The sequence below is a fragment of the Ambystoma mexicanum genome, chromosome 6q (genome assembly GCF_040938575.1).
Source record: "Ambystoma mexicanum isolate Mex_15411 chromosome 6q, UKY_AmexF1_1, whole genome shotgun sequence".
In the NCBI taxonomy this organism is placed as follows: domain Eukaryota; kingdom Metazoa; phylum Chordata; class Amphibia; order Caudata; family Ambystomatidae; genus Ambystoma; species Ambystoma mexicanum.
The window spans coordinates 1,309,762,249-1,309,776,825 of record NC_090937.1 but is presented as its reverse complement, the minus strand read 5'-3'; the positions used below and the strand labels follow the sequence as shown (position 1 = coordinate 1,309,776,825).

Below are 14,577 nucleotides of genomic sequence, written 5' to 3'. Positions count from 1 at the left end.
TTTTGGGCACGCGCTCTATCGCAAAACCACACGCGCTTTCTCAGGAAACGTCTTTCACGTAAAAAATGTACACGCGCTAAAATTCACTTGCGCAATTCTTTTGGCACGCGCTCTATCGCAAAACCACACGCGCTTTCTCAGGAAACGTCTTTCACGTAAAAATGTACACGCGCTAAAATTCACTCGCGCAATTCTTTTGGCACGCGCTCTATCGCAAAACCACACGCGCTTTCTCAGGAAACGTCTTTCACGTAAATGACAACTTGCGAGCTCGCGCACACATTAAACAGTCTTGAAGAACATTACACGCAGTTAATTTACTTTAAAATCTTACGCACAATCTTCAAGCTTGTTTTCCTTATAATAACTTTAACTATAAATGTCTCTTTTCTCAAATGAATTTGAAACTTGTTTACTCTTTAAGTTTTCTTAAGAAAAGAAAATGAAAGTTCACTGTGACAATCTCAAAATCTTTAAAAGAACGATCCCACCTGATGACTTCTTGTTCAAACTGGATCAGCAAACGATATTCTTACTTCTTTGGTAGATTTTCTGAGCTCTGAAAAGGCCTTACTTAAGGAGCTTAACTAATGTACAACCAGCCACTGAATTTCTCTGGATGAAAGGCAGTTTAGAATCTTGCTCATCTCCCAAGAATCAAACCCATTGTCCTCTCCACCAATCAGGCAACCAAACATATCATTGTTCCTTTAACCAATCAGATTAAGTTTCTTTCGCTCCATCTTGACTTAGGCAAGCACACTGTTAATTCTATGAACAAACTCTTCCTGTTACTAAACTAGCCAATCCTGACAGAAGGAGACACAAGCCATCTTCTTCGTAGCAGTGCCTGGCAGGAGAGTGAACCACGTCTGCCAGAGAAAGCTTGAGAAAGGCCAGAGGAAGGGAGACATTCCCTCTAGCACTGTGAATTATGCAAGAAAGCCTGAGAAAGTCCATTGGACGGGAGACATTCCCCCTGACATTGTGAAATGTGCAAAAGAGCCAGAGGAAGGCCAGGGGAAGGGAGTCATTCCCCTTACTGTTGTGAATTGGGAAAGAAAGGAAGCCTCAGAAAACCCAGGGGAAGGGGGTCCCTGGTGTTGTGAACTATGAGAGCAAAGCCAGATAAGGGCAGGAGAAGGGAGTCATTTAATTGGCAATTGAACCTGCAAGAAGGATCAAGTCAGTGGTCCAGGGGAAGGGAGTTATTCCCCCTGAGATGAAAAGTATTGAACTTTCTGATGTAGAGTGTTGGAAGATCTGCAATCCTTTTTTGTTTGTTTGTGAAGTGCTAAAACCAGGAGAAGGAAGTCATTCACCCTGGTAGAGTACTTACAACCAGAACTGTGCCACCCAGTCCGGGAGGAGGGAGGCCTACTCCTGGACCAAGAACATTGGCACAACTGTTTAGTTAAGTTATAAGTGTAAGAGATAGGGACATTATTTAAGTTGCTCAAACATCTTGACAGACCCATTAGCACTTTAGCTGAGGCAGGGAAACCCCTCAGAGATATAGGGAGGGATAGGTTTACTTTTATTTTCCTCTCGAATAAAAGTCTATAGTAATCACTATGCCACCTGTGTGTCAGTCTCCTCCTTCTGCACCCTTACAATATATTGTGTGGACATTCCTTTATTGTGTATGTGTGAGTGCTACTTTACTGCTGCCTCTTTCACCTCCTAAGAACAAAGCCAGACTGCTATGTCACGCTACTATTGTGAGACACACTAAAGACTTGTCGTCATAAGCCCTCACTAACATTCTGTAGTCTAGTTCTACCACACTGACTCACAAGAGTTGGCTTTGACTGTTTGACAACAACGGCTATTAAGTGAACCAAGTAAAACCTAAGGACTGCCTGTTTACCTTAGTTTTTGAGGGTTACCCTATACCCCAAGCATTGGGCTGGAAGATGCCTTCTATCCATTTTCTCTGCACTCTTTTATCCAAATCCACCAATGATGCAGAGTTTTTTATTTTATTTATTATTTATTTATTTGTAATGCGCCGGTAACTCGCAGGTTTCGGGGCGCAAAAACATGGACACGAAGACCAACAGAGATGGGACGAGACAGTTCCTAGAAATCAAAGGTTTAGTGAGTCAAGGGTGGCGAGGTCAATTAAAGAGATAGGTTTTCACTAACTTACGAAAGCATAAGTAGTTGGGTTCTTTCCTTATGTGGGTTGGCAGATTGTTCCAGATACCTGCTGTAATGACTGGGAAAGATTTTCCCAGTCCAGACTTACGTTCGTGAGGCATTACTGCGATCCTACTTTGATCTGAGGATCTTAAGACGCGGCTTGGGGCATAAGGACATACTTTAGATTTTAGATAGCCTGGTGCCTTCCCGTGGATGCATCTGTGGGCTATTGTAAGAGCCTTGAAGTGGGTTCTGCTCTCAAATTTGAGCCAGTGTAATTCCTTCCTGGATGTACTGATGTGGTCTGATTTAGATTTGCCTTTGATTATCCTGACTGCGTTATTTTGGATAATCTGGAACGCCTGTATGCTTTTTTTGTTGGCTCCTAGCATAAGTGCGTTCCCGTAATCTAACCGAGAGAGGATGGTTGCTCTGGCCACTGTGGCACAGTTGTTCTCTGATAGATACGGTCTAATAGCTCTGAGGAGTCTCAAGTAATAGTTGCATGTTTTTTTTATTTATTGAGTCTGGGCTTCTGCTCCTAAGGATGCTTCGATCATCATGGCCAGGGTTTTTACTTTCTCAAGTACTTTAATGTTGACGTCTTTGATCTTGAAGTTTCAGACGCAGATTCAGAACTTATCATGATCAGACAAAGTAAAAGGGCCATTAATGTTTCTATCACTTTCTAGGTTTGGGGTATTCATGTTCAATCAATGAGAGCCCTTGGTGGCTTTTAAATGGTACATGTGCCTGGATGTGATCTGCAATCACGTGGGATAGGTCTCATATTTATTTGTAAACATTTTGCTTTGAAAGTCTCTGTTTGCTGGGCCAATGTTTTGCACCACCTTAGGTTAGATGTTCCATCTCTTTCATTAATACCTGTATCCTACATTTTGAGTTTTGCATGCTTAATAACGAGGAACTGGGATGTGGGTGTCAGTAAAAGTCACGCAACATATTCACTCTAGCGCATTTCCACTAAATGACCCCACTGCAATCCTTACACCCAATCTATCCATCCATAAAATCAGTGTTGACAGAGAAAATGAGACTACCTATTAGACTTTGATTGACTTTCCTTGTTGCTGCCACTTTACCTTGTCATTTTTATTTGCTAAAAATGTGTCTTATGTCAGCACATTCACGTGGGAATTAACAGAAATATAAATAGCTAGATTTGACTATTACACATCCATGCACTATTTGCACTTCTTATTGAAACAAATAGTATTTTAGCATATTTTATTGTGTTTTAAACTTTATAACTAACTTGCTTTGTGTGCCTAGACGCCTTTCGCTCCTTTTAAAACTATCTAAGTGTTCCTCTCGATTGCTTTGCGCTAGGAACTCCAGTTCGCTGTACCTTTTGTAGTCCTGGCGCCCTTTTAGGTAATTATAAGGCGCATCATCGCGACAGGATGCACAGTTTCCGCCAAGACCCTCACGTGTCGGGTTGTACTGTTCCTCTAGTGTTTCAGTATGGACTCGTCCAGAAACTGGATGCCCTGCGAGTTGTGCAACAGGCTCACCAGGAGACTATTGCACAATGTTTTGAATGCCAACAAGCACATCGTAAGGCATATCAGGAGGCTACAGTACTACGATGTCTATGTCATGCTTTGGTGAGTACAGAACCAGAGGCTGTGCACAATATTCACCGCCTACCGGGTTTGGAGGTGCCCCTGCCCCCAGTGCAAATGTCTGGCCCTTCCTTAACTTTAAATGAAACATCATGTCTCTCTGATCCATATACAGATACTGCGAGAGTGACAGAAAGTATTGTAGTTGCCCAGGTTACAACGGCCTCACAAGATGGCCCACCGAAACAACCGCACTTGACTCCTGAGCCTCAAAAGGGAGCAGAAGGATTTACGGCTGTTGATTTTAAAGCTTGCCCTCCTTAATACCAGGTCCCTGCCTAAACTTGCCGCTGACGTCCACGATTATATTGTGGAAAACCAAGTGGACATTATGTGTCTTACAGAGACATGGTTACTGGACTCGCATGGGCCAATGATAGAGCAAGTGACCCTATTGGATTATGTCTTCTTTGGAAAAAATCGGTCTGAGGGCCTTGGGAGGGTGTCCCTATTATCTGCAGGAGAGACCTAGGAATGTATGAGGTCAAGATAGATTGTGTCGGGTGTGAAAATGTACATACAAAGATCACCCCGAATCACAATAATAACATCAATTTCATCCTGACATACTGACATCCCACAGAGATGCCCTTCTTAAATGAACACATTGTCCAACTGCTATCCCCTCTACAGAAACCAAACTGCTCCACAATTTTTCCAGGTGATTTCAATCGCTAGAAAGGAGACCCGAGAGATAAGGCAGCCTTGAACTCTCACTAAAAAATATGGACATCCGTCTACAAAACTCAGACCCATCTCACATAAAGGGCCATATTTTAGACTGGCTGAGCAGTAGAAATGGTAAGGTGGCTGATGTGATTAAAGCACCATGTATTTGGTCGGATAATTTCTTCATCACAGGTAACGTGGAGCTTCCTCAACCTTATCAGTGCAAACATGAGATCTCCCGCAAGGTGCATGGTAGAAACTTTCAAAATAACTTCAGAACTAGCTGATAGTCTGAGGGAACTTATGTCCAAAACAACTGACCAGGACTCCCCCGACCATCTAGTAAAAAGTTCTAATACTCATTTATTTGGAATTACTCTTTAATAGAACTGCACTGTTAAAACCTGAACAGGTAAAGATTGCCCTAATCGCCAGAGTTGGTTTACCTCTGACATAACCCTGCTTAAGCAGAGGAGGAGACTGGCTGAATGCAATTGGCTTAAAGAGACAACACAGGCGAATAAAGAAGCCTGCAAACTTACTGAGAAGGAATACAAATTGAAGATTATTAAGGTGAAACAGAATTATTATAATGAACAAACAACTAACGCAGGAAATGAAACTAAAGAATTATTTAAACTGTTTAAAGCCTGGGAACGCCTAACGTTTTGAATCAATCTATCAATCCAGATAGAGATGACTGCACCCTTGTACAGAAAGCCTTTGCAGACAAAATCACTCTGGCACGTGCTATAATCTGCAAAGACTTGGATCAACAAATTGTGCCGGAATCTCCTGGCATTGTAGGGCAGGAACAAGGTTGGGACTCTCAGGTCTCTTTTAATTTTACCGCTGTATCAAACAGTGATGTAGTTGATTTGTTGAGAGATACGCACCCAACCAGTTCTTCTGGAGACCTTCTTGCTTAAAAGTTTATTCATGAGAATAGTGAAATGTTTGCGCCTTTCTTTAGAAGATTTATAAATGGCTCTTTTGCGCAAGGTTTGGTCCCTGTGGCTATCAAGGATGTAGTGGTGACCCCACTCTTAAAAAAACAAGATTTGGATCCCAAGGAATATTCAAACCTTAGGCCAATAACTAACACACCACTCCTCCTGAAAATAATTGATAAAAGGGCTACCAATCAGATGCAATACCACTATGGAGGCTATGGGCCTTCTTCACAAGAAGCAATCAGGCATTCGTAGTGCTCTTGGGACTCAGAGCGCCCTCCTTGACCTTCATACTCACATGCTCAGCGCCTTAGAAAGGAGTGGTTCGGGACTGCTGATTCTTTTAGATTTATTGGCCACTTTCGACCTCCTTGATCATAAACGGCTGCTGAATTCATTGACTCATATAGGACGTTTTTCAGAGAAAGCCACAGTATGGATGGAATCTTTTCGATGTGGTTGAAACTCTAGAATCTGTTGGGGAGACGTCTCATCCAACCTTGCTCCAATTTGGTGTGGAGTCCCACATGGGGGTTGTTTAACCCCATCTCTATTCAATGTTTACATCAAACCACTATGCGTTGAAATAGAAAAATTGGGGGGTTTCTTCGCTAATTACGCTGATGATTTCCAGCTATCCATGTAATTTTGTGGGAAGATGGAGGTCTCATTCCTGTGGTGAACAAAGTTAAAACCCTAGGTATTGCTATGGAGGCATCCCTTAATGTGGTCGGTCATGTGAACCATGTGGTTAAAAATTAGAATTGTTATTTTAGGGTCCTGAGTCAGATTTCCTCCCTGGTAACCCAAAATAATCGTGAGAGCTAGCTTGAGCCATTGTTCTACTATTGTTCTACCCACACTTCACTATTGCAACTCATTGCTAGGTGGGTCAAGCAAGGAATGCCTGGAAAAGCTACAAAAGATCCAAAATGATGATTGGAACTGTGCCGTCCTATCTGAAGGAGAAATGGGAAGTCCAAAAACCAGTTCGCAATCTCCGGTCTTCTAACGTACATGGTCTCATTAACCCCCGCTTCAAGAGAAGCAGAGAAAATGCGTGCTCTTTTCCTATCCTGAGTGCTCAGGCCTGGAATGAGCTGCCTGAGCATTTATCTTATTTTCAGGAAAAACCTGAAAGCTAGATTGTTTGCCTAGGTAGGCTTCCCTGTTTTTTTCCATTTCATAGTTTTATGTTGTCTATGTTTCAGTGTAGCGCTTGATTTCCCAAGGGCTTTGGCGCTTAATAAATGTACAGAAATAGAAATACAAATTAGGAAGTAAGTGGGCTTGTTAGCAGGCAGAGCATGTGTGGGGCAGCGCAAAGGTATTTGTTTCTGCACGTCTCATTAAGGGTTTACGCAGATATGACCCCGGCCCTCATCAACCTTCATTGGCTCCCATTGCATGGACAAATCACCTTCAAGTCTTGCTGCATCATCTTTAAGGCAGTCGCCCTCAAGTCACCCAGCTACTTAGCAAGGCTACTCAGCATCTCTGGCGGACAGCTTACCACCAAAAGCCAGGACATGTGCAGACTTGAAATCCGCAGCTGCAAAAAGGAAAGGACCAGAAAACAAGCCTTCTCTTCCTACGCCCCAAGACTATGGAACCTCCTGCCCATCAGACTCGCCCCCACTTTCCTACAGTTCAGAAAATAATTCAAGACACATTTCTTCAAGGAGTCTCTCCTCCTCAAAACCTAGGCCATCATGTTGCCCCTCGCCCCACCTGGCTCACTAGACATTGCTCTCCCCTCTCCTCCCTGCCACCTGGTACAGCTGGCACCCCTCCTCTTTGACCCTCTGTATCCTATCCCCCACTGTATATCTGTTCTGTTGTGACCTCTGAAAAGTGCTCCATTATGCATCTGTACTGTTGTATACCTCTGAAAAGTGCTCTTTTATGTATCTGTATTGTTTTATACCTCTGTAAAGTGCTCTGTTGCTTCTCGAAGCTAGGACTGTGCTCAATAAATACAATAATAATAATAATAATATGACTATTGGAAAGTGGAGTATAATTCACAATGGTGAGTTTTTTGCACTTTCTCCCATATAATGTGGGCCATAGCCTGGGGAAAGCAAAGGGTCTTATGTGCATGCCTCAAGTATGTGAACCAGATCATGGCATGGGGTTACTTGCCAGATGGGGAAATCTAGATAGAGAGGTGAATGTATATCTCTCTATGGGGGCAAGAATATGTTTTTGATCTGGATAGGAGAATGGATACAATCTAGGCTGAAGGACTCTGGAGTGTAAATCATTGTACAAAATCCTAGAGCCGTCTGTGGGAATCCCTAAGCGACAGAGATAGCTACTGCTTAACCTTTAAAAAGGAATGGACATGCACCTCAGTGTCCACCTATCGGGGGTATCTCTCAGCAGCCCTTTGATACAATCCAATCGATAGTCAGAATTATCCTTAGCAAACTTAGCCCACCAATATAAGGCACTTACATGAATGTTCTACAAGGTATGGAAAGCATTACATTAAGTATAATTCAGAAGAAACTGTATTATTATCTTTACATTTTTCTGAAAATAATATGCGTAGGATGGGAAACATTAGGATCAACTCAAAAGATCACTCCTTAGGTTTTCATTTAGTAGATTCTTACTTACCAGTTTATCTGAACTTGCTTCCAGCTCATTAGCAAATGCCAAAAGGTCCACTTTTGTCACACTTTTGCTAGTCTGAAAAAATAGAGGTTAATATATTAATCTTCAGGATCAGTTTATCACATGGATACAAATTTACATTCAGAGATCAAACACAATCCATTACAAATGTGGATGAGTCCAGATTTCAAAGCACTGGATTTCAAAGATTTCAAAGCACTGGATAGACCATTGAACTCTGCCACACGGCTTACACGGGTGCGTGAATTTATTCAGCAGATATGGGCCATCACCTTTATACATCTTTACAACCAAGCTTTTGATGCTCATGAGAAGGTGGTGCCTCTCTTACAAGGCACCACCAAAAGGTGCACTAAATTTCCCTAAACATCACACTAACTCACCAAATATACACCAGCATACCTCCATACACTCCTAATGCACTGCTCTAACAGACACCACAGATAACTCACCATTCAGATCACATTCAGGCTTATAGTGCCCATCTCACTCGGTTTCAGAGCCTCCAGAGACAAGCTCCCTCTGCCCATGCCTTCTCAACTCTTATTGAACTCTCAACTCTCTTGGGCCACACTCTATGGATATACCCTTCTCCTCACTCTGCCCGTTTCAGGTCCTCTATTGATATAGCACCCATGATTTGCCTTTTACAGATAATCTCAGACTCTGCCCAGGTCACTCACCAGGGCAAGGTTCCTCCATCCACCTCCATTTCTTGAAGTTCATAACCTGCTCTAACTCTGCAGCTCCCCCAGACCACATGAGCCTCACAGCACTGTTGGGCCCGCCCTCTTTATCCAGTGGTTTCTCATTTTGTGGCATCTTGCTCGCACTCTGCTGATTTCAGAAACTGCTGTTTTCGACTTGGCTCTGCCTTTAATGTATACCGATATGATTAGTTTTAGTTAACAGGGTTAGGAATTGATCACATCCTGCTGACCTTTCCTTTAGACATTCTGGTTGGTTAGTAGGTGATCTTGTTCACCCTTAGGCTCTGCAGACCCCACCAAAGCTCTCAAATGGATCATGTGGTCTAGTGGTTCCATCAACTTCAACTCTTTCAGTGTGGTGTGTTCTTTACATCCTTAGACCCCACACTGTACACAGGCACGCAAAGGGATGTGCCATGTACAGTTCCTTTTGCTTGTATAGGCAAAGCATTGTCACTCAGAGCTCAGGCTGCAGCTTCATTTGGTTATATCTTACAATCACTATCACAACTCTATTTCTGATTATCTAAATGTGGATTGACGGGTGTAAACGCTGGCGACATATAGAACTGGACTCGGCATGGGAGAGCAGAGCCCACCACAGCTCATGGGACGGGCTCAGGATACTGCCTTTGTCACAGTGGGTGGTAAAGAAGCATAGGATGGAAGTTTGAGTTGTGGGTGTCTGATGTGGTACTATTGTTCAGATGCAGGTGCACTGCCCCCCATGTGAGCGCAGGTACCATCTGAGAAAGATCATCTAACTGGGTATCAGGACCTCTGCAGTGATGTAATGACCACGTGCCACGAGGACAGTAACAAGGCTAACAGTCAAGAGGTGACACTATAGCACACAGTATTACAGTCTTGCTTTTCCCAAAACACAGGCAGTGGTTGCATTATAATGTTACCTTTGCCAACATTGTGGCGCAGAACATCGCATTGCTTGCATGCACTGCACTTTATGAGAGGGTGTAGCATATCATTTTTCATGTAGCACATTGCCCCACGTCTGAGCACAACCCACAGCACACTCTATGACACCATTTTTCTCACCCCTTGCCTGCACGACATGATAGCAGAAAATACATGGTGCATGGCACCACATTCCTGCAAGAGAGAGAATATATTTGCGATGCCTCTAATTTATAAGAACTTTCCACTTCACCTAATGCTGTGAATGTTGTATTAAACTTACGTAGTATTTTAATATAACCTGCCATGGACATTCAAATACATCTTCCCAGGCGTTTTCCTTATCAGGAATGCCAAATTTCTGACTTATTTGTTGTGTGGGCACAATCACGGTAAAAGTGCAAAGACATCATCTCATCAGAAAACGTTGAAGTTTAATGGATGTTATAATGCTCAGTGGCGGCCATCTTGGAATGAATTTGGACTCCAAATACTTGGTTTTAACAAAAAATACCATCCCACTACTGCATGACCTTGCACCCTGATATAACCGTCAGAAGGTGCAATCCTGCACCATGTATTTTATTTATCCAGGACGAGGTTAGATTGATCCTTTTGTAAAATGAGTGCAATAAACACGATGAAGTTGTCTTCATAGGAGACACTGTATATTCGTGTGTTATTATTTACCACTGACGACCATCTTAGATTGTGTTCAGACACGATTTATAATTGGACACGTATCTAAAAACCAAACATATGCATGCATCAATATATTATATCATAAAGAGCAATTCATAAAACATACTGTATAAAAAGATACATACAAACCACTTCTTTCATTCTTGTCTGAATGATGGGTATACTTGTACCCCTAATAAATATTAACAAATGACCAACTGATGCCAACGTATTTTATCATTCATTCTAATCTAAAGATCCAACTTTGTTCAAAATGGAATAAGATTGTATTGATGTCTCCACCATGTGGTGGAATTTTTTGTTGTTCCACAATTGTCCAGTGGTATTGCTCACAAGAATGTTTTTGTACTGTGAAGTGCTGTAGTAGTGAGGCATTTCGTTTACCATTTCGAATAAATGGTTTGTGTTCCATTATTCTCTTTTTCACTGGTCTGTTAGTCATGCCTGCACACCTCAAATTACATGGGCATTTGATTAAATAAATCAAATTTTTCAAAAAAACCATCAAACATTCAGGCACACCTACAAAGTATGTGTATTGGCCTGTCTAGGGTTAGGGACTAGTATAAACCAATCCAAACCAGTACTGAGTAAGTAGGGCTAGGCTCAGGTTTGCCATTTTAGGGCTACCTTGTGGTTTCCCTAAACAAAAGAAGGCCCAAAAACATAATGGCTGATAGTAGGAAATCCGGCTGCACCCCCAGTGAATCCAAACCTAAATTACAGCTGCCACTGACCTACTCACCGAAACGAGTGTAGGTTGCTTAAAATAATCCCAGTCCTAGAAGTTATATTGGCTCCCATAAACCATATACTAAAAAAAGGTTGCAGTGGTAGGGGACCTAGGTAGAAGTCCCTGAGGGCACAAAAACAAGTCACAGATCCTAGCAACCCAAGGAGAAAGGAGGCAAAAGTTCAGTGTTCCCATGAAATGGTATAGTAGAACTCCCAAAAACTGAATTCTGCTCTAACAGCTGGGTTGGATATATTGGTGTTTTTTATAGGCATGGTTGGTTAAGTAAGTAAACGTTATTGAAGTGTATACAGGTGCTCAAGGGGACTCACGTGTCAGGAGGAGCATGTTTTTCTTACAGCCCCAGAATCCTAGGCAGATTCCTAGTCTAGTGTTTGCAAGTTGATATTTGGTAGGGTCATAAACAGCAGGTTGCAGTAGGGAAGTCACAATAAATCAAATAACTTTGTGTGACGGTTTTGAAGTGATATGCAAATTGTGTTTCTTCATGTGGCTGTCTCATGCATAACACCTCTCCCCTAAATCTGTAAAACACGTAAAAAAACATTGAATTGTAGCATTTATTATGAAAAAACATCAGGGCACATGGTATTATGTTTATTATGTTGCACACACATCACAAGTTGCTATTATAAATTAACAAAACTTACCTCAGACATAAATGCATCAAAATCTATATCCTCTATTCCTGCTGAGCCAAATTTTCGAAGAGCTTGTTTGCCCGTCTCATCCAGTAGGATGATATGGTCAAAACTTACATTCAAGTGTTCAAATTTGCTTTCAATGTCATCCATATACTGTGAATAAAACCACAAAAGAAAAAGGAAGTCACAATGAGAAACCAGTTTTCAATCTTTTTATTAGACAGATACATGTAAGCACATGTACCAGCCACGTTATATGACGGACATGTGATATTGCATACTCAACAATGGCCCCGTTGAGCAGGCCCCAAATATTTCCACTCCTGATTAAGGGTACATTCTGTTGCATTCCTCCAAAGTAGCATGACCCAGATCCAATGAAAGAAATGGATTTCCGAAGAAGTTGCAGGTTACACGCTTAAATAACATGTTTCAATAAATGAGAGCCTCGTTACGAGTTTGGCGGTAACGCTAAAAGAAGCGGATGTTTCTGCGTCCATCTCATTACAGATCAGGAGGTATTTACCTTCAGTAAAGACAGTTGTTTGTATGTTTTACTCTTTTAGTTGGTGCAGTGTGCCCATGCACCCTTTGCAGGGAATTTTGGTGTATGGAAATTAAATATGACATGAACAAGATTAAAAAAATAAGGATTCAGGGTAAATTCCAGATTTCAAACACTAAGATTGAACAAATCACAATAGAGTTTTACTGTAAACATGCCCTAGTATCGAAATTGCTTCCTCAAAATTTGTGGTACCAAACCAAACAAACTCGGACAGCTTTTCTAACCTTGCCACAGATGCTCAATAAATCAATAAAACGGTGTCCCCCTCCATCCAAGTGTGGTTATATAAACCTCTACAAAGGACCTATGCCCCCATGGTGACACAGAGAGGTCCCATCTCACTCAAACCCATGTTCTTAAAGCTACACGATGGAGGAATCGGAACCTTGGAGGGTAGATCTTCGCTGCTTGACCATTCTAAACTGCCTTTCATCACGGAAGCTGAAGCAGCAACACCATTGTTAACGAGCTCTTGTTGAAAAGACTACTTTAAGAAGAAATTCAGAAATCCAGTGATGCAGGACATTCTAGGAAGTCAGGAGAAGGAGCAACTCATCTGAGAAGTGATGGGAGTACCAGAGGTTTAAAAAATAATCACTAAGAGAGTCTAATTAGGGTTAACATAGATGTTCAGTACTTCTGAGGAATGTAGAAAAAGTGTCTATTTTAAAGTTCCAGTACTCATGCTGAACTGTATTATTAAGTAACTCTTTACATTTAAAAGGCAACTGCTGGTTTATTAAATGAGCCAGTAGAGCATGTTCTTTCATAATCCAAATAGGATAGTGTCAGGTTTCAGTCAAGGAATTAGTTAATCCCTGTTGCATCAATGCTGATTAAGACGTCCATCACAGGCAGAACATGCAGTACTTAAGGGGTATGAAGAACCCATTATGAAATACTCTGCAGTCTTGTTTGCCTGACCTAGAACTGACTGAGTAGCAGATCCGTCAGGCAAAGCACGTTCACGTGAACGCGTTTGAATAAGCGGTTGCCTGTTCTCCTGACCCAGAAATGGCATAACAGCGGACACGTCAGGCAATGTGAGCATGAACGTTTTAGATTTTGCAGTGAATCTAGTTTGCCTGAACAGGAAATGGTGCTGAAGTGGACACGTCTTGCAGTGCAGGCAAAGGTGAATGCTGAACAAGTCGACGGAGAAGAGGATATCTCAGAGTCAAAGCAAGCAGCACAGAGGAGAGAGATTTCTTTGTTTCAACAGTTTAAAAGAATAAGCAGAGAGAAGCAGAACTGTTAAATAAATCATTAATTCACCAAAAGGCATATTTAATTATTTAATAGAAAAAGCCAAAGGGAATAATTACGATACACAGTTATAAGACTAGACACTGAGTAGTGTAAATAGGTTACTCATTTACTTGTAGATAAAGGAACCTCAGTTTATATTTGCAAGATTTTGTTAGAAGAAGAACAGAATATAGAGTCACCCTTCATCTCATGAACATTTCCTCAAGGCACTAGCTGATATGGCAAAGGTACTTTTAGGAGGGAAGGAGGAATATCATAGGTGAGAGAAATAATTGAAGGGAAGAGTCCACTGATGTTGTTATTCCTTTAACAGGTTGCTGCAGCAAACAAAGAAGAAGTAGAGGCCTGGGTATTCTTTTTTATTTTATCCACTTTCCCTTTCCCATTGGAGTGACCAGTTCCCAGGAGTGCTCTCAGATATCCTGGGGATGGAATGCCTCAGTGGAATTCAGCAGTTCCTGCAGAAGACTGAGTATGGACCCGAGTACGTCTCCCCTGCTGCATGCATATTTTTCAGACTCACATTCTCACCCACCAGTGGTCACTCTCTTGGGCTTGAGCTCACTACAGGCTCTTCTCAGGTTCTCAAGGTCTCCAGGCCGGCAAGATTAGCAATGCTGATTTCTAGGCTCTGGTGGTCTCAGGACTCCCAACAGGATATGGGCTATAGCCCCCAGCAGGATACTCAAATGCTGCTCCTTTTCAATGTCTCCTGCCAACTTCCCAACAGCCTCCTTTCGTTAAATCCTCCTTACTGCCTAAACGCTGTTGGGGACTAAGCGGCTCAGCCACCTCCTCCACTATCTGTGAGAACACACTAACACTCTGGCCATCCAATCCCCTGTCTTTCTTCCAGACACTACCGGACAAGTCCCAGAATTTTACTTATACAGATCTTCTTGGCTGGATCCAGAATTCAATGAGACATGTTACACCACTCAGATATTTGGCGTCTACCC

The 14,577-nt window shown here is 42.1% G+C and overlaps 1 protein-coding gene across 12 annotated transcripts in view; it reads right to left on the bottom strand.

Annotated features, from left to right (window-relative positions):
• Positions 1-14,577, bottom strand: part of PROM1 (prominin 1) — a 922,577-nt gene that overhangs the window by 151,891 nt on the left and 756,109 nt on the right. For all 12 annotated transcript variants that reach the window (XM_069631918.1, XM_069631917.1, XM_069631924.1 and 9 more), the window contains 2 exons: positions 11,788-11,934; positions 8,039-8,110 (listed from right to left, as the gene is read on the bottom strand). In XM_069631918.1, the coding sequence (XP_069488019.1) occupies positions 8,039-8,110; positions 11,788-11,934 (219 nt within the window). The remainder of the gene's footprint in view (positions 1-8,038; positions 8,111-11,787; positions 11,935-14,577) is intronic.